General features: G+C 41.8%; 1 protein-coding gene across 1 annotated transcript in view; it reads left to right on the top strand.

Moving 5' to 3' along the window:
• LOC132826614 (uncharacterized) overlaps positions 1-21,552 on the top strand; it is a 211,727-nt gene that overhangs the window by 75,228 nt on the left and 114,947 nt on the right. Inside the window, exons 29-31 of the mRNA XM_060842569.1 lie at positions 2,445-2,507; positions 11,705-11,767; positions 15,395-15,457. Of these exons, the coding sequence (XP_060698552.1) occupies positions 2,445-2,507; positions 11,705-11,767; positions 15,395-15,457 (189 nt within the window). The remainder of the gene's footprint in view (positions 1-2,444; positions 2,508-11,704; positions 11,768-15,394; positions 15,458-21,552) is intronic.

Raw genomic sequence — 21,552 nt, 5'->3', positions numbered from 1 at the left:
ATGTAACCATGTCCCACACTGAGAATCTGAGCATTCAACTTGGGAAAGTGATGACTGCTCTCAAAATGGCTGCTGAGGGAGGTTTCACACAATGATCTAGGGTTCACTGTGTTGTGCTTTCCTCATCTCCAGATGAAGTCTGGTAGCAAATCCAAGGGATCTTCAGGTGATGGGTAACATTGATGTTATGAAGCAGGTGGATCAGCCAATCACATTCAGCATTATCACAGTGGCATTACAAGGTTTCTAACAGTATCGTTTGCCTTCAGTTTTGAATAACCTTGTCAAACATTAATAAAAATTCTCAGTTTAGGATTACTATTGGCACAAAGTTCACAGAAAAAAACATTTCATTTGTTAAATTGAATGCTGTGAATAGTATGATGCAGCAGCATGAGTCAATAATATGGAATTTTCTTAATGCAGTGACAAAACCAAATTAAATACAATGTTGGTAAATGTGTGTCTTTCTCTTCAAAAGATGCAAGCACAACAACAGGGACAAGCACCACAACTGCAACGACTGTCAGTTCTACAACTGGTGAGCAAATTCAATTTAACAATCAGGAAGCATTTGGCCAAAATATTTTTCTTCGTGTTGGCATTTGACAATGTCTTTGCTTCTTCATCACCCAAACATAACTTGTGTTCTGAAGACCTGCATTAATTTGTGTCTAAATCTCTACTCAGTTTGAATGTATGAATCTCAATTCCCTCATTGAAGGAAAACACATATTTTGTTGTTACTTAGTTTACACAAATCTGTTGCGCTCCTTTTTTCTCATGCCTTCACAAAGAAATGAATTGTAAATCTTTCACAACTTGTTGCATTCCAATTGGATGTAATGATTGTGAATGCATTTCTTGAGGTGTAGTGGACGTCGAAGAGGGTTAACTCAGATTACAACGGGATCTGGACCAGATGGGCCAATGGGCTGAAAAGTGGCAGATGGAGTTTAATTCAGATAAATGTGAGGTGCTGCATTTTGGGAAAGCAAATCTTAGCAGGATTTATACACTTAATGGTAAGGTCCTAGGAAGTGTTGCAGAACAGAGACCTTGGAATCATAGTTGGTTCATAGACCTTGGTTCATAGTTCCTTGAAAGTGGAGTCGCAGATAGATAGGAGAGTGACGAAAACATTTCGTATGCTTTCCTTTATTGGTCAAAGTATTGAGTACAGGTGTTGGGAGGTCATGTTGCGGCTATACAGGGCATTGGTTAGACCACTGTTGGAATATTGCAAGCAACTCTGGTCTCCTTCCTATCAGAAAGATGTTATGAAACTTGAAAGGATTCAGAAAAGCTTTACAAGGATGTTGCCAGGGTTGGAGGATCTGAGCTATAGGGAGAAGCTGAACAGGCTGGGGCTGTTTTCCCTGGAACGTCGGAGGCTGAGGGGTGACGTGATAGAGGTTTACAAAATTATGAGGGGCATGGATAAGATAAATCGACAAAGTCTATTCCCTGGCGTCAGGGAGTCCAGAACTAGGGCGCATAGGTTTAGGGTGAGAGGGCAAAGATATAAAAGAGACCAAAGAGGCAAATTTTTCACGCAGTTTATGGAATGAGCTGCCTGAGGATGTGATGGAGGCTGGTACAATTGCAACATTTAAAAGGCATTTGGATGGGTACATGAATAGGAAGGATTTGGGGTGATATGGGCCGGGTGCTGGCAGGTGGGACAAGATCGGGCTGGGATATCTGGTCAGCATGGACGGGTTGGACCGCAGGGTCAGTTTCCATGCTGTACATCTCTATGACTCTAAGAATCAACAGCTACAACACAAACAACTACCACAACTGGATCTACAGCCAGTTCCACAACTGGTTAATTACATCCCCTTTCACATTTCACATCTGATTGCCTTCATAGCTTCAACCACTTGTCTCTGAAAGTATGTCCAAATATTCTTCAGAGCTCTTGTCCATTTCACATTCCTGTGGTGCCAGATAAATATGCATTGATTAGATTGTCGAAACATTTCTGCAACTCAGGTCACTTTGCCTTTTGGATTAAAATTGCAAGAGTGGATTCTAAACTAAGTTAGCATCTGGTGATTTTGAATACCATTCATACCTTTCAGAAGAAACAACCACATCTATACAACCAACTACAACTGGCTCCACCAGTGCTACGACTAGAGATGAGTGAGGAATTGCTTCAGTGTGGAATAGCCAGGCCTGAGAGGGAAATGATATTATTACCTTAGTTCTTTATTCGGACATTTCTGACAAATGAATAGCTTCATCCTCGGGAAGCAATGTCTTAACTTCAAAACTAAAATACGAAAGGCAGTAGTCCTCGAGCACATCCAAATCACGGCAGCTACCGGGGTATCTGGCACTGGATATGTCTGTGTTTCTGTGATGCTGACATTTGTACAATAATGAATTCTCGCAACTTTGGTGTATTGAATGTAATTGCATTTGTTTCACTTCAGAACAAACAACGACAACAACAGGGATAACCACCACACCGAGTTCAACTGCAAGTTCCACAACGGGTGAGTGCTGTCTTTTTTCATTCAACATGATAAATAATTAAACAAGATGAATTGGTGACAATTTAAATCCTCGGTGAGTGGAATTCCAGTGTCAGTTGAGTTTGACGTGTCATTCTCACGGCTCAGGAGTTTGTGGGATCACAAGCCGTTCCTGAGACTTGAACATCACCATCATCCACAGCTTTAATCTCCAGCAAACAATCTCCCTGGTATTAGATTAGGAATGGTAGCCACGCAGCGTGCAGATAAATGTTAACAATCGATTATTACCAGTGTAACCCAACAACCATGATTGGTTTATCACAACATTCTTCATTACCCATCCCAAATATGCACATTAAGTGTCTGCTCAAACATCAAATTTAACAAAACAAGGTGAGGACTCATAGCAAAATGCTGGCGTGATGGTGATGTGACAGAACATAGAGAGAATTTTCACTAGTAACTCAGCCGATGTGGCATCATCTCTGTGTCCAGAAAAACAGTCAGCGATCCATATCCTCTGACTTCTTTGGAACTTTGCAATAAATCATTGGGATTCCAGCATAAAAACATGTGTGAAGTATTTCCTCTGCACATGGTGTGATGATTAACATTTCGGTAATATCCGCTTCCATCCAGCAATAAGGAATTGTGCTTTTGTGAAAGTACAATTAAATGTTAAAAATGCTGCTTTGCTACTTCCTGGTTTAGAATGCTCCTTTTCTAATGTTTCACGTGGGTGTTAAAAATTGGCCAATATTGCTATTGGTCATCTTATTGGTGAATGGTCATCCTGGTCCAATACACACACACCAAACGCCTCCAGTTCAAATGGTGTTGAACTAATAGTGATTGTACGCAAGCGATTGTGTTCTCTACATGATTCCATTGGAGACATTCAATGTCAAATTGTCCAAAACACTTTAAGGCTCCTCAGTGAATCACAAGACAATGTGAAGTCTATTAAAAGAGTGGGATTGCTGCATTATCCCTCCAGCAATTCATCACAGGAATTTTGTTCAGACTACCAATTTCGTGTTTGCTATGAAAATCAAACATCAACAACACTTCGGACCACAACCAGCCCAAGGACAACCTCCACTGAAACATGTACACCTGGTAAATCTAAAATTCATGTGTGCTGGTACTTGGGCTATGACTTGCAATGTTTCCCAAGGACAGGAGCTGGCCCAGTTACATTGTATATTGAGTTCCCATAGACCCTGTAGTCATGGGAAAAATCAGAAATTGTCATTGAAAGTAGGTCCAAAGTTCTTTCAGAGCTCTTGTCCATTTCACATTCCTGTGGTGTGATGGAAATGTACATTGATTTGATTATTGTAAAATCTCTGCAACTCAGGACATTTTGCCTTTCTGATTAAAAATCATAAGAGGGGAGACTAAACTGAGAAGGCATCTGGTGTTTTTGAATATCATTCATACATTTCAGAAGCAACAACCACATCTGTACCACCAACAGCAACTGGCTCTACCAGTGCTTCGACTAGAGATGAGTGAGGAATTGCTTCAGTGTGGAATAGCCTGGCCTGAGAGGACATGAAATTATTACCTTAGTTCTTTATCAGGGCATTTCTGACAAATGAATGGCTGCCTTCACGTGAAGTAATGTCTTAACTTCAAACCTAAAATACGAAAGTCAGCAGTGCTCGAGCACATCCAAATCACGGCAGCTACCGGGGTATCGGGCACTGGATGTGTCTGTGCTTCTGTGATGCTGACATTTGCACAATAATGTATTCTCCCAACTTGGGCGTATCGAATGTGATTGCATTTGTTTCACTTCAGAACAAACGACACCAACAGGGATAACCACCACACCGAGTTCAACTGCCAGTTCCACAACGGGTGAGTGCTGTCTTTTTTCATTCAACATGGTAAAGAATGAAATAAGTTAAATCAGTTAAAACTTATATCCTGGTCTATGAAATTTCTCTGTCAATTGAGGTCAATACGTCGTAGTCTCAGCTCACGTGTTTGTTGGAAGTTGAACCATTCCTCACACTTGACCATCAATATCAAAAGCTTTGTCTTTGGCAGAGAGTCTCCCTGCTATTGGATCATAATAGGTTCCCACAGGGTTCCCACAACACAGATGGCCTCCTTCTTCAAACACCACAATTTCCCCCCAGACGTGATCGGCAAAGCTCTCCACCGCATCTCCTCCACTTCCTGCTCCTCCGCCCTTGAGCCCTGCCTCACCAATCACCACCAGGACAGAACCCCACTGGTGCTCACCTACCACCCCACCAACCTCCATATACATCATATCATCCGTTGTCATTTCCCCCACCTCCAAACGGACCCCACTACCAAGGATATATTTCCCTCCCTCCCCTATCAATGTCCCTATCCAGTCCCTGCATGAGTCCCTCGTCAGCTCCACACCCCCCACCAACCCAACCTCAACTCACCGCACCTTCCCCTGCAACCACAAGAAATGCAAATCTTGCGCCCACTCCTCACCCCTTACTTCCCTCCAAGGCCCCAAGGGATCCTTCCATATCCGCCATACATTCACCTACACCTACACACATCATTTACTGCATCTGCTGCACCCAATGTGGCCTCCTCTACATGGGGGACACAGGCCGACTACTTGCGGAATGTTTCAGAGAACACCTCTGGGACACCAGGACCAACCAACAACAACCACCCCGTGGCTCAACACTTCAACTCCCCCTCACACTCTACCAAGGACATGCAAGTCCTTGGACTCCTCCATCTCCAGACCATAGCAACATGACGGCTGGAAGAAGAGCGCCTCAAATTACGCCTAGGAACCCTCCAATCACATGGAATGCACACAGATTTCTCCAGTTTCCTCATTTCCCCTCCCCCCACCTTGTCTCAGTCCCAATCCTCAAACTCAGCACCACCTTCCTAACCTGCAATCTTCTTCCTGACCTCTCCACCCCCACCTCCACTCTGGGCTATCACCCTCACCTTTACCTCCTTCCAACTATCACATTTCCAACACCCTTCCCCCAAGTCCCACCTCCCTACCTTTTATCTTAGCCTGCTTGGCAGTTTCCTCATTTCTGAAAAAGGGCTCATGCCTGAAACGTCGATTCTCCTGTTCCTCGGATGCTGCCTGACCTGCTGTGCTTTTCCAGCAACACATTTTCAGCTCTGATCTCCATCATCTGCAGTCCTCACTTTCTCCCACAGGGCATACTAATAAATGTTAATAGTTGATGAGTGCTATTGTAACACATCAACCAGGTTTAGAGTTTCATACCAATATTGATTACCTATTCCCATTGTACATTTGGTCTTGGTATCAAGTCTCTGCTTTTTCATCAACTTTAACTAAAGAAGGTTAAGACTCACAACAGAATGCTGGTTGTTCTGGTGATGTGACAGAACAAGAAGAGAATTTTCTGAAGAAAGACAACAGATGTGTTATCATCTCTCTGTCCAGAAACACAGTCAACAATCCCAGTCCTTCCACTTCTTTGGAATTTTGCTCTGATTCCTCTGGCTTTCTGTAAAAATGTACACCAAGTATTTTTTTGGAACATTGTGTGACAATTGGCATTCTGGTGATATCTGCTCCCAACCAGCAACAATGAATTTTGCTTTTTTAAAGTACAGTTAAATGTTCAGAATTCTTCTTTGTGACTTATGTGATTTGAATGCTCCTTTTCTATTTACTTCATGTGTGAGTTAAGTATTCTCCAACTTTTCTATTGGTGATCTGTGCTGGTAAATGGTCTTCCTGGTCCTATAAACACATGCCAAACTAATTCAGTCCAATGATGTTGAATTTCTGGTACACACATGGAAGGGATTGTCTTCTAACCCTGATTCCAACTGAGACATTCAGTGTCAATTTGACCAACACACTTCGAGATTCCTAAGTGAATTACAGGACAACACGGATTATATTAAAGGAGTAGGATTACTGTGTGATCACTCTAGCAATTACATTATAGAGTCAGACCCTTCGGTGCAACTCTTCCATGCTGATCAGATATCCTTACCTAATCTGGTGCCAGTTGCCAGCACCTGTCCCATATCCCTCTAAACCCTTCCAATTCATGAGTCCTTCTAGATGCCTTTTAAATGCTGTAATTGCACCAGCCTCTCCCACTTTATCTGGCAGCTCATTCCATTCAAGCATGACCCTTTGTGTGAAAAACTTACTCTTTAGGTCCCTTTTATATTTTTGTCCCCCCTCATCCTAAACCTATGGCCTTTTAATCTGGACTCGCCCACCACAGGGACCTTGTCTGTTTACCGTATCTGTGCCCCTTATGACTATACAAACTTCTGTAAGGTCACCTCTCAGCCTCTGACACTCCTCTGACAGCCCCAGACTATTCAGCCTTTCCCTATCGTTCAAATCCTCCAACTCTGGCAACATCCTTGTTAATTTTTTCTGAACCCTTTCAAGTTTCACAACATCCTTTCAAGTTTGCTGTGAAACTCAAATATCAACAATACTTCCAATGTCAACCGGTCTAAATTCAACTTCCACTGATACAGGTACACCTAGTGAAGCGGAAATTCACGTGAGCTGGTGTCGGATCTGAGATTCACAAAGAGTCTCAAGGTCAGGATCTGGTGACATTGACATTGGATATTGAGTTCCCATAGGTACTTTAGCCTTGGGAAGAATCTTAAATTTTCATTGATCCACTGGGGTCTGGCTTCTGAGTTATGCCTCAGTCATCTGATTTCTAATAATTAAGCGACAGATAGAGAATGTTAAGACGTCCAGGTGTAACAGAGTGACAGCATGGAAATCGTTTCCCATGGGGTCCCAAATGATTAGTGTTAGTCAGAACATCGTATTGATCTCAATGATAATTCAGATAATTGCTTTTGTAGAGGAGTTTACATTTCATCCATGGGACCAGTGAGGACAGCCTTTGTCGTTGTACATCCACCTCTCAGTTTTCAGTCTGACCATATGTAACCATGTCCCACACTGAGAATCTGAGCTTTCGACTTGGGAAAGTGATGACTGCTCTCAAAATGGCTGCTGAGGGAGGATTCACACAATGATCTAGTGTTCACTGTGTTGTGCTTTCCTCATCTCCAGATGAAGTCTGGTAGCAAATCCAAGGGATCTTCAGGTGGTGGGTAACATTGATGTTATGAAGCAGGTGGATCAGCCAATCACATTCAGCATTATCACAGTGGCATTACAAGGTTTCTAGCAGCATGGTGTGCCTTCAGTTTTGAATAACCTTGTCAAACATTGATAATGATTCTCAGTTTAGGATTACTATTGGCACAAAATTCACAGAAAAAAACATTTCATTTGTTAAATTGAATGCTGTGAATAGTATGATGCAGCAGCATGAGTCAATAATATGGAATTTCCTTAATGCAGTGACAAAATCAAATTGAATACAATATTGGTAAATGTGTGTCTTTCTCCTCAAAAGAAGCGACCACAACAACAGGGACAAGCACCACAACTGCAACGACTGTCAGTTCTACAACTGGTGAGCAAATTCAATTTAACAATCAGGAAGCATTTTGCCCAAATATTTTTCTTCATGTTGGCATTTGACAATGTCTTTGCTTCTTCATCACCCAAACATAACTTGTGTTCTGAAGACCTGCATTAATTTGTGTCTAAATCTCTACTCAGTTTGAATGTATGAATCACAATTCCCTCATTGAAGGAAAACACATATTTTGTTGTTACTTAGTTTACACAAATCTGTTGCACCCCTTTTTTCTCATGTCTTCACAAAGAAATGATGTGTAAATCTTTCACAACCTGTTGCATTCCAATTGGATGTAATGATTGTGAATGCATTTCTTGAGGTGTAGTGGACAGCGAAGAGGGTTACCTCAGATTACAACAGGATCTGGACTAGATGGGCCAATGGGCTGAGAAGTGGCAGATGGAGTTTAATTTAGATAAATGTGAGGTGCTGCATTTTGGGAAAGCAAATCTTAGCAGGATTTATACACTTAATAGTAAGGTCCTAGGAAGTGTTGCTGAACAAAGAGACCTTGGAGTGCAGGTTCATAGCTCCTTGAAAGTGGAGTCGCAGATGGATAGGATAGTGACGAAAACATTTCGTATGCTTGCCTTTATTGGTCAAAGTATTGAGTGCAGGTGTTGGGAGGTCATGTTGCGGCTGTACAGGTCATTGGTTAGACCACTGTTGGAATATTGCAAGCAACTCTGGTCTCCTTCCTATCAGAAAGATGTTATGAAACTTGAAAGGATTCAGAAAAGCTTTATAAGGATGTTGCCAGGGTTGGAGGATCTGAGCTATAAGGAGAAGCTGAACAGGCTGGGGCTGTTTTCACTGGAACGTCAGAGGCTGAGGGGTGACCTGATAGAGGTTTACAAAATTATGAGGGGCCTGGATAAGATAAATCGACAAAGTCTATTCCCTGGGGTCAGGGAGTCCAGAACTAGGGCGCATAGGTTTAGGGTGAGAGGGCAAAGATATAAAAGAGACCTAAGAGGCAAATTTTTCACGCAGTTTATGGAATGAGCTGCCAGAGGATGTGATGGAGGCTGGTACAATTGCAACATTTAAAAGGCATTTGGATGGGTATATGAATAGGAAGGATTTGGGGTGATATGGGCCGGGTGCTGGCAGGTGGGACAAGATCGGGTTGGGATACCTGGTCAGCATGGACGGGTTGGACCGAAGGGACTGTTTCCATGCTATACATCTCTATGACTCTAAGAATCAACAGCTACAACACAAACAACTAACACAACTGGATCTACAGCCAGTTCCACAACTGGTGAGTAACATCCCCTTTCACATTTCATTACAATGTATTTTCAAATAAGATTGCCTTCATAGCTTCAACCACTTGTCTTTGAAAGTATGTCCAAATATTCTTCAGAGCTCTTGTCCATTTCACATTCCTGGGGTGCCATGTAAATATACATTGATTAGATTGTCGAAACATTTCTGCAACTCAGGTCACTTTGCCTTTTTGATTAAAATTGCAAGAGTGGATTCTAAACTAAGTTAGCATCTGGTGATTTTGAATACCATTCATACCTTTCAGAAGAAACAACCACATCTATACAACCAACTACAACTGGCTCCACCAGTGCTTCGACTAGAGATGAGTGAGGAATTGCTTCAGTGTGGAATAGCCAGGCCTGAGAGGGAAATGATATTATTACCATAGTTCTTTATTTGGGCATTTCTGACAAATGAATAGCTTCATCCTCGGGAAGCAATGTCATAACTTCAAAACTATAATACGAAAGGCAGTAGTCCTCGAGCACGTCCAAATCACGGCTGCTACCGGGGTATCGGGCACTGGATATGTCTGTGTTTCTGTGATACTGACATTTGCACAATAATGTCTTCTCCCAACTTGGGCGTATTGAATGTAATTGCATTTGTTTCACTTCAGAACAAACAACGACAACAACAGGGATAACCACCACACCGAGTTCAACTGCCAGTTCCACAACGGGTGTGTGCTGCCTTTTTTCATTGAATATGATAAATAATTAAACAAGATGAATTGGTGACAATTTAAATCCTCGGTCAGTGGAATTCCAGTGTCAGTTGAGTTTGACGTGTCATTCTCAAAGCTCAGGAGTTTGTGGGATCACAAGCCGTGCCTGGGACTTGAACATCACCATCATCCACAGCTTTAATCTCCAGCAAACAATCTCCCTGGTATTAGATCAGGAATCGTTCCCACACAGCGTGCAGATAAATGTTAACAATTGATTATTACCAGTGTAACCCAACAACCAGGATTGGTTTACCACAACATTATTGTTTACCCATTCCCAATATGCACATTAAGTGTCTGCTCAAACATCAAATTTAACAAAACAAGGTGAGGATTCATAACAAAATGCTGGCGTGATGGTGATGTGACAGAACATAGAGAGAATTTTCACAAGTTACACAGCAGATGTGGCATCATCTCTGTGAGCAGAAACACAGTCAGCGCTCCAAATCCTCCGACTTCTTTGGAACGTTGCAGTAAATCATTGGGCATCCATCATAAGAACATGTGTGAAATATTTCCTCTGAACATGGTGTGATGATTAACATCCTGGTGATATCCACTTCCATCCAGAAACAAGGAATTGTGCTTTTGTGAAAGTACAATTAAATGTTAAAAATGCTGCTTTGCTACTTCCTGGTTTAAAATGCTCCTTTTCTAATGTTTCATGTGGGTGTTAAAAATTGGCCAACATTTGTATTGGTCATCTTATTGGTGAATGGTCATCCTGGTCCAATACACTCAAACCAAACGCCTCCAGTTTAAATGTTTTTACGCAAGCGATTGTGTTCTCTACATGATTCCATTGGAAACATTCAGTATCAAATTGTCCAAAACACTTTAAGGCCACTCAGGGAATCACAAGACAATGTGAAGTGTATTAAAGGAGTGGGATTGCTATTTAATCCCTCCAGCAATTCATCACAGGAATTTTGTTCAGACTACCAATTTCGAGTTTGCTATGAAAATCAAACATCAACAACACTGCCGACCACAACCGGCTCAAGGACAACCTCCACTGAAACATGTACAACTGGCCAATCTAAAATTCATATGTGCTGGAATTTGGGCTATGACTTACAAAGTTTCTCAAGGACAAGAGCTGGCCCAGTTACAGTGTATATTGAGTTACCATAGACCCTGTAGTCATGGGAAGAATCAGAAATTGTCATTGAAAGTAGGTCCAAAGTTCTTTCAGAGCTCTTGTCCATTTCACATTCCTGTGGTGTGATGGAAATGTACATTGATTCGATTATTGTAAAATCTCTGTAACACAGGTGAATTTGCTTTTCTGATTAAAAATCACATGAGTGGAGTCTAAACAAAGTTGGCATCTGGTGATTTTGAATATCAATCATACATTTCAGAAGAAACAACCACATCTTTGCCACCAACTACAACTGGCTCTACCAGTGCTTCGACTAGAGATGAGTGAGGAATTGTTTCAGTGTGGAATATCCAGGGCTGAGAGGAAAATGATATTATTACATTAGTTCTTTATTCGGACATTTCTGGAAAATGAATAGCTTAATCCTCGTGCAGCAATGTCTTAACTTCAAAACTAAAATACGAAAGGCAGCAGTTCTCGAGCACATCCAAATCACGGCAGCTACCGGGGTATCTGGCACTGGATATGTCTGTGTTTCTGTGATGCTGACATTTGCACAATAATGTCTTCTCGCAACTTTGGTGTATTGAATGTAATTGCATTTGTTTCACTTCAGAACAAACTACGACAACAACAGGGATAACCACCACACCGAGTTCAACTGCAAGTTCCACAACGGGTGAGGCTGTCATTTTTCATTCAACATGATAAATAATTAAACAAGATGAATTGCTGACAATTTAAATCCTCGGTTAGTGGAATTCTAGTGTCAGTTGAGTTTGACGTGTCATTCTCAAAGCTCAGGGGTTTGTGGGATCACAAGCCATTCCTGAGACTTGAACATCACCATCATCCACAGCTTTAATCTCCAGCAAACAATCTCCCTGGTATTAGGTCAGAAATGGTTCCCACACAGCATGCAGATAAACGTTAACAATCGATTATTACCTGTGTAACCTAACAAACAGGATTGGTTTACCACAACATTCTTGCTTACCCATCCCCAATATGCACATTAAGTTTCTGCTCAAACATCAAATTTAACATAACAAGGTGAGGGCTCAAAGCAAAATGCTGGTGTGATGGTGATGTGACAGAACATAGAGAGAATTTTCACTAGTAACTCAGCCGATGTGCCATCATCTCGGTGACCAGAAACACAGTCAGGGCTCCACATCCTCTGACTTCTTTGGAACTTTGCAATAAATCATTGGGCTTCCAGCATTAGAACATGTGTGAAGTAATTGCTCTGAAGATGGTCTGATAATTAACATTTCGGTAATATCCGCTTCCATCCAGCAACAAGGAATTGTGCTGTTGTGAAAGTACAATTAAACGTTAAAAATACTGCCATGATAATTGCTGGTTTAGAATGCTCCTTTTCTCATGTTTCATATGGGTATTAAAAATTGGCCAACATTTCTATTGGTCATCTTATTGGTGAATGGTCATTCTGGTCCAATACACACACACCAAACGCCTCCAGCTCAAATGATGTTGAACTGATAGAGATTGTACGCAAGCAATTGTATTATCTACATGATTCCATTGGACACATTCAGTGTCAAATTTTCCAAAACACTTTAAGGCTACTCAGTGAATCACAAGACAATGTCAAATCTATTAAAGGAGTGGGATTGCTGTATTATCCCACTAGCAATTCATCCCAGGAATTTTGTTCAGACTACCAATTTCGTGTTTGCTATGAAAATCAAACATCAACAACACAGCCGACAACAACTGGCCCAAGGACAACCTCCACTGAAAAATGTACACCTGGTCAATCTAAAATTCATGTGTGCTGGTATTTGGGCTATGACTTCCAAAGAGTCTCAAGGACAGGAGCTGGCCCAGTTGATATTGGATATTGAGTCCCCAGAGACCGTGTAGTCATGGGAAAAATCAGAAATTGCCAGGGAAAGTAGGCACAAGGTTCTTTCAGAGCTCTTGCCCATTTCACATTCCTGTGGTGCGATGGAAATGTACATTGATTTGATTATTGCAAAATCTCTGTAACTCAGGTCACTTTGCCTTTCTGATTAAAAATCACAAGAGTGAAGTCTGAACTAGGTTTGCATCTGGTGATTTTGGATATCATTCATACATTTCAGAAGAAACAAACACATCAGTACCACCAACTACAACGGGCTGTACCAGTGCTTCGACTAGAGATGAGTGAGGAACTGCTTCAGTGTGGAATAGAAAGGCCTTAGAGGGAAATGATATTATTACCTGAGTTCTTTATTCGAACATTTCTGACAAATGAATAGCTTCATCTTCACGAAGCAATGTCTTAACTTCAAAACTAAAATACGAAGGTCAGCAGTGCTCGAGCACATCCAAATCACGGCTGCTACCGGGGTATCTGGCAATGGATATGTCTGTGTTTCTGTGATGCTGACATTTGTACAATAATGGGGTCTTCTCCCAACATGGGCATATTGAATGTGATGGCATTTGTTTCACTTCAGAACAAACAACGACAACAACAGGGATAACCACAACACCGAGTTCAACTGCAGGTTCCACAACGGGTGAGTGCTGTCCTTATTCATTCAATATGATAAATAATTAAACAAGATGAATTGGTGACAATTTAAATCCTCGGTCAGTGGAATTCCAGTGTCAGTTGAGTTTGACGTGTCATTCTCACAGCTCAGGAGTTTGTGGGATCACAAGCCGTTCCTGAGACATGAACATCACCATCATCCACAGCTTTAATCTCAAGCAAAAAATCTCCCTGGTATTAGATCAGGAATCGTTCCCACCCAGCGTGCAGATAAATGTTAACAATCGATTATTACCGGTTTAACCCAACATCCAGGATTGGTTTACCACAACATTCTTCATTACCCATTCCCAATATGCACATTAAGTGTCTGCTCAAACATCAAATTTAACAAAACAAGGTGAGGACTCCTAACAAAATGCTGGCGTGATGGTGATGTGACAGAACATAGAGAGAATTTTCACAAGAAACTCAGCAGATGTGACATCATCTCTGTGAGCAGAAACACAGTCAGCGCTCCAAATCCTCCGACTTCTTTGGAACGTTGCAGTAAATCATTGGGCTTCCAGCATAAGAACATGTATGAAATATTTCCTCTGAACATGGTGTGATGATTAACATCCTGGTGATATCCGCTTCCATCCAGAAACAAGGAAATGTGCTTTTGTGAAAGTACAAGTAAGTGATAAAAATGCTGCTTTGCTACTTCCTGGTTTAAAATGCTCCTTTTCTAATGTTTCATGTGGGTGTTAAAAATTGGCCAACATTTCTATTGGTCATCTTATTGGTGAATGGTCATCCTGGTCCAATACACACACACCAAACACCTCCAGTTCAAATGATTGTACGCAAGCGATTGTGTTCTCACATGATTCCATTGGAAACATTCAGTATCAAATTGTCTAAAACACTTTAAGGCCACTCAGGGAATCACAAGACAATGTGAAGTCTATTAAAGGAGTGGGATTGCTCTATTATCCCTCCAGCAATTCATCACAGGAATTTTGTTCAGACTACCAATTTCGAGTTTGCTAGGAAAATCAAACATCAAAAACACTGCCGACCACAACCGGCTCAAGGACAACCTCCACTGAAACATGTACACCTGGTCAATCTAAAATTCATGTGTGCTGGAATTTGGGCTATGAATTACAAAGTGTCTCAAGGACAGGAGCTGGCCCAGTTGACATTGGATATTGAGTTCCCAGAGACCCTGTAGTCATGGGAAGAGTCAGAAATTGTCATTGAAAGTTGGTCCAAAGTTCTTTCAGAGCTCTTGTCTATTTCACATTCCTGTGGTGCGATGGAATAGTACATTGATTAGATGATTGTAAAATCTCTGTAACTCAAGTTACTTTGCCTTTCTGATTAAAAATCACAAGAGTGGATTCTAAACTAAGTTGGCATCTGGTGATTTTGAATATCATTTATACATTTCAGAAGAAACAACCACATCAGTACCACCAACTACAACTGGCTCTACCAGTGCTTCGACTAGAGTTGAGTGAGGAATTGCTTCAGTGTGGAATAGAAAGGCTTGAGAGGGAAATTATATTATTACCTTAGTTCTTAATTCGGGCATTTCTGACAAATGAATAGCTTCATCCTCGCGAAGCAATGTCTTAACTTCAAAACTAAAATACGAAAGTCAGCAGTGCTCGAGCACATCCAAATCACGGCAGCTACCGGGTTATCTGGCACTTGATATGTCTGTGTTTCTGTGATGCTGACATTCGCACAATAATGTCTTCTCCCAACTTGGGCGTATTGAATGTGATTGCATTTGTTTCACTTCAGAACAAACAACGACGACAACAGGGATAACCACCACACCGAGTTCAACTGCCAGTTCCACAACTGGTGAGTGCTGTCTTTTTTCATTCAACATGATAAATAATTAAACAAGATGAATTGGTGACAATATAAATCCTCAGTCAGTGGAATTCCAGTGTCAGTTGAGTTTGACGTGTCATTCTCAAAGCTCAGGAGTTTGTGGGATCACAAGCCATTCCTGAGACTTGAACATCACCATCATCCACAGCTTTAATCTCCAGCAAACAATCTCCCTGGTATTAGATCAGAAATAATTCCCAACCAGTGTGCAGATAAATGTTAACAATCAATTATTAGCAGTGTAACCCAACAATCAGGATTGGTTTACCACAACATTCTTGATTACCCATCCCCATTATGAACATTAAGTGTCTGCTCAAACATCAAATTGAACAAAGCATGGTGAGGGCTCAAAGCAAAATGCTGGCATGATGGTGATGTGACAGAACATAGATAGAATTTTCACTACTAACTCAGCAGATGTGGCATCATCTCTTTGACCAGAAACACAGTCAGCGCTCCAAATCCTCCGACTTTTTTGCAACTTTGCAATAAATCATTGGACTTCCAGCATTCGAACATGTGTGAAATATTTCCTCTGAACATGGTGTGATGCTAAACATTTCAGTGATATCCGCTTCCATCCAGCAACAAGGAATTGTGCTTTTGTGAAAGTACAATTAAATGTAAAAAATGCTGCCATGATAGTTCCTGGGTTAGAATGCTCCAATTCTCATGTTTCATATGGGTATTAAAAATTGGCCAACATTTCTATTGGTCATCTTATTGGTGAAGGGTCATTCTGGTCCAATACACACACACCAAACGCCTCCAGTTCAACTGTTGTTGGACTGATAGAGATTGTACGCAAGCGATTGTGTTCTCCACATGATTCCATTGGAGACATTCAGTGTCAATTTGTCCAAAACACTTTAAGGCTACTCAGTGAATCACAAGACAATGTGAAGTCTATTAAAGGAGTGGGATTGCTGTATTATCCCTCCAGAAAACATCACAGGAATTTTGTTCAGACTACCAATTTCGATTTAGCTAGGAAAATCAAACATCAACAACAAAGCCGACCACAACCGGCCCAAGGCCAACCTCCCCTGAACAAAGTACACCTGGTCAATCTAAAATTCATGTGTGCTGGTATTTGGGATATGATTTGCAAAGTGTCTCAAGGACAGGAGCTGGCCCAGTTGACATTGGGTATTGAGTTCCCATAGACCCTGTAGTCATGAGAAGAATCAGAAATTGTCATGGAAAGTAGGTCCAAAGTTCTTTCAGAGCTCTTGTCCATTTCACTGTGGTGCGTTGGAAATGTACATTGATTAGATTATTGTAAGATCTCTGTAACTCAGATCACTTTGCCTTTCTGATTAAAAATCACAAGAGTGGAGTCTAAACAAAGTTGGCATCTGGTGATTTTGAATATCAATCATACATTTCAGAAGAAACTACCACATCTGTACCACCAACTACAACTGGCTCTACCACTTCCACGACTAGAGGTGAATGAGGAATTGCTTCAGGGTGGAATAGAAAGGCTTGAGAGGGAAATGATATTATTACCTCAGTTCTTTATTCGGGCATTTCTGACAAATGAATAGCTTCATCCTCGGGAAGCAATGTCTTAACTTCAAAACTATAATACATTTCAGTAATATCCGCTTCCACCCAGCAACAAGGAATTGTGCTTTTGTGAAAGTACAATTAAATGTTAAAAATGCTACTTTGCTACTTCCTGGTTTAAAATGCTCCTTTTGTAATGTTTCATGTGGGTGTTAAAAATTGGCCAACATTTCTATTGGTCATCTTATTGGTGAATGGTCATCCTGGTCCAATACACACATACAAAACGCCTCCAGTTCAAATGATTGTACGCAAGAGATTGTGTTCTCTACATGATTCTATTGGAGACATTCAGTGTCAAATTGTCCAAAACATTTAAGGCCACTCAGTGAATCACAAGTCAATGTGAAGTCTATTAGAGAAGTAGGATTGCTGTATTATCCCTCCAGCAATTCATCACAGGAAGTTTGTTCAGACTACCAATTTCGAGTTTGCTATGAAAATCAAACATCAACAACACTTCAGACCACAACCAGCCCAAGGACAACCTCCACTGAAACATGTACACCTGGTAAATCTAAAATTCTTGTATGCTGGTATTTGGGCAATAATTTACAAAGTGTCTCAAGGACAGGAGCTGGCCTATTTGACATTGGATATGGATTACCCATAGACCCTGCAGTCATGGGAAGAATCAGAAATTGTCATTGAAAGTAGGTCCAAAGTTCTTTCAGAGCTCTTGTCCATTTCACATTCCTGTGGTGCGATGGAAATGTACATTGATTAGATTATTGTAAAATCTCTGTAACTCAGGTCACTTTACCTTTCTGATTAAAAATCACAATAATGGAGTCTAAACTAAGTTGTCATCTGGAGATTTTGAATATCATTCATACATTTCAGAAGAAACTACCACATCTGTACCACCAACTGCAACTGGCTCTACCATTGCTTCGACTAGAGACGAGTGAGGAATTCCTTCAGTGTGGAATATCTGGGCCTGAGATTGAAATGATATTATTACCTTAGTTCTTTAGTCGGCCATTTCTGACAAATGAATAGCAGCATCCTCGCAATGCTTAGCCTTAACTTCAAAACTAAAATACTAAAGGCAGCATTGCTTGAGCTCATCCAAATCACGGCATCTACCGGTGTATCTAGCACTGGACATGTCTGTGTTTCTGTGATGCTGACATTTGCACAATAATTTCTTCTTCCAACTTCGGCGTAATGAATGTGATTGCATTTGTTTTACTTCAGAACAAACAACGACAATAACAGGGATAACCAACACACTGAGTTCAACTGCCAGTTCCACAACTGGTGAGTGCTGTCTTGTTTCATTCAACATGATAAAGAATGAAATAAGTTAAATCCGTTAAAACTTAAATTCTGGTCCATGAAAGTTTTCTGTCAATCGAGGTCAATATGTCGTAGTCTCAGCTCACGTGTTTGTGGCATCTTGAAGCATTCCTCAGACTTGAACATCATCAATGTCAAAAGCTTTGTCTTAGGCAGAGAATCTCCCTGGTATTGGATCATCACAGGTTCACACAGGGTTCCCACAACCCAAATGGCCTCCTTCTTTTACACCGCAATTTCCCCCCAGATGTGATCGGCAATGCTCTCCACCGCATCTCCTCCACTTCCTGCTCCTCGGCCCTTGCGCCCTGCCCCTCCAATCACCACCAGGACAGAACCCCACTGGTCCTCACCTAACACCCCACCAACCTCCGTATACATCATATCATTCGTTGTCATTTCCACCACCTCCAAACGGATCCCACTACCAGGGATATATTTCCCTCCCCTCCCCTATCAATGTTCCGAAAAGACCACTCCCTCCATGACTCCCTTGTCAGGTCCACAACCCCACCAAGCCAACCTCAACTCCCAGCACCTTCCCCTGCACCAGCAAGAAATGCAAACCTAGGGCCCACACCTTCCCCCTTACTTCCCTCCAAGGCCCCAAGGGATCCTTCCACATCCACCACACATTCACCTACACTTACACACATCATTTACTGCATCTGCTGCACCCGATGTGGCCTCCTCTATATTGGGGAGGCAGGCCGCCTACTTGCGGAATGTTTCAGAGAACACGTCTGGGACACCCGGACCCACCAACTCAACCACCCCGTGGCTCAACACTTCAACTCCCCCTCCCACTCCACCAAGGACATGCAAGTCCTTGGACTCCTCCATCTCCAGACCATAGCAACACGACGGCTGGAAGAAGAATGCCTCATCTTCTGCCTAGGAACCCTACAATCACAAGGAATGAATTCAGATTTCTCCCGTTTCCTCATTTCCCCTCCCCCCACCTTGTTTCAGTCCCAATCCTCAAACTCAGCACCACCTTTCTAACTTGCAATCTTCTTCCTGACGTCTCCGCCCCCACCTGCACTCTGGGCTATCACCCTCACCTTAACCTCCTTCCACGTATCACATTTCCAACACCCCTCCCCCACGTCCCTCCTCCTTACCTTTTATCTTAGCCTGCTTGGCACACTTTCCTCATTCCTGAAAAAGGGCTCATACCCGAAACGTCGATTCTCCTGTTCCTTGGATGCTGCCTGACCTGCTGCGCTTTTCCAGCAACACATTTTCAGCTCTGATCTCCATCTTCTGCAGTCCTCACTTCTCCCACAGGGCAGACGAATAAATGTTAATAGTTGATGAGTGTGAATGTAACCCAACACCCAGGTTTAGATTTTCATACCAATATTGATTACCTATTCCCATTGTACATTGGCCCTTGAGATTAAGTCTCTGCTTTTTCATCAACTTTAACTAAAGAAGATTAAGACTCACAACAGAATGCTGGTTGTTCTGGTGATGTGACAGAACAAGAAGAGAATTTTCTGAAGAAAGACAACAGATGTGTTATCATCTCCATGTCCAGAAACACAGTCAACAATCCCAGTCCTTCCACTTCTTTGGAATTTTGCTCTGATTCCTCTGGCTTTCTGTAAAAATGTACACCAAGTATTTTTTTGGAACATTGTGTGACGATTGGCATTCTGGTGATATCTGCTCCCAAACAGGAACGATGAATTTTGCTTTTTTAAAGTACAGTTAAATGTTCAGAATTCTTCTTTGTCACTTATGTAATTTGAATGCTCCTTTTCTATTTGCTTCATGTGTGAGTTAAGTATTCTCCAACTTTTCTACTTGTGATCTGTGTTGGTAAATGGTCTTCCTGGTCCTATAAACACCTGCCAAACTACTTCAGTCCAAAGGATGTTGAATTTGTGGGACACACATGGAAGGGATTGTCTTCTAACCCTGATTCCAACTGAGACATTCAGTGTCAATTTGACCAACACACTTCGAGATTCCTAAGTGAATTACAGGACAACACGGATTATATTAAAGGAGTAGGATTACTGTGTGATCACTCTAGCAATTACATTATAGAGTCAGACCCTTCGGTGCAACTCTTCCACGCTGATCAGATATCCTTACCTAATCTGGTGCCAATTGCCAGCACCTGGCCCATATCCCTCTAAACCCTTCCAATTCATTAGCCCTTCTAGATGCCTTTTAAATGCTGTAATTGCACCAGCCTCTCCCACTTCCTCTGGCAGCTCATTCCGTTCAAGCATGACCCTTTGTGTGAAAAGCTTACCCTTTAGGTAACTTTTATATATTTTTCCCCCCTCACCCTAAACTTATGGCCTTTTAATCTGGACTCGCCCACCACAGGGACCTTGTCTGTTTACCGTATCTGTGCCCCTTATGACTGTACAAACTTCTGTAAGGTCACCTCTCCGCCTCTGACACTCCTCTGACAGCCCCAGACTATTCAGCCTTTCCCTATCGTTCAAATCCTCCAACTCTGGCAACATCCTTGTTAATCTTTTCTGAACACTTTCAAGTTTCACAACATCCTTTCAAATTTGCCGTGAAAATCAAATATCAACAATACTTCCAATGTCAACCGGTCTAAATTCAACTTCCACTGATACAGGTACACCTCGTGAAGCGAAAATTCATGTGAGCTGTTGTCGGATCTGAGATTCACAAAGAGTCTCGAGGTCAGGATCTGGTCACATTGACATTGGATATTGAGTTCCCATAGACACTGTAGTCATGGGAAGAATATTACATTTCCATTGATCCACTGGGGTCTGGCTTCTGAGCTATGCCTCATTCGTCTGATTTGTAATAATTACGCGACAGATGGAGAACGTTAAGATGTCCAGGTGTAACAGAGTGACAGTATGGAAACCTTTTCCCATGGGGTCCCAAATGATTAGTGTTAGTCAGAACATCGTATTGATCTCAATGATAATTCAGGTAATTGCTTTTGTAGAGGAGTTTACATTTCATCCATGGGACCAGTGAGGACAGCCTTTGTCGTTGTACATCCACCTCTCAGTTTTCAGTCTGACCATATGTAACCATGTCCCACACTGAGAATCTGAGCATTCAACTTGGGAAAGTGATGACTGCTCTCAAAATGGCTGCTGAGGGAGGATTCACACAATGATCTAGGGTTCACTGTGTTGTGCTTTCCCCATCTCCAGATGAAGTCTGGTAGC

This window comes from Hemiscyllium ocellatum, chromosome 23 (genome assembly GCF_020745735.1).
Source record: "Hemiscyllium ocellatum isolate sHemOce1 chromosome 23, sHemOce1.pat.X.cur, whole genome shotgun sequence".
NCBI classification, from domain to species: domain Eukaryota; kingdom Metazoa; phylum Chordata; class Chondrichthyes; order Orectolobiformes; family Hemiscylliidae; genus Hemiscyllium; species Hemiscyllium ocellatum.
The sequence above is the reverse complement of the archived record's forward strand: the minus strand, read 5'-3'. Positions and strand labels throughout refer to the sequence as shown.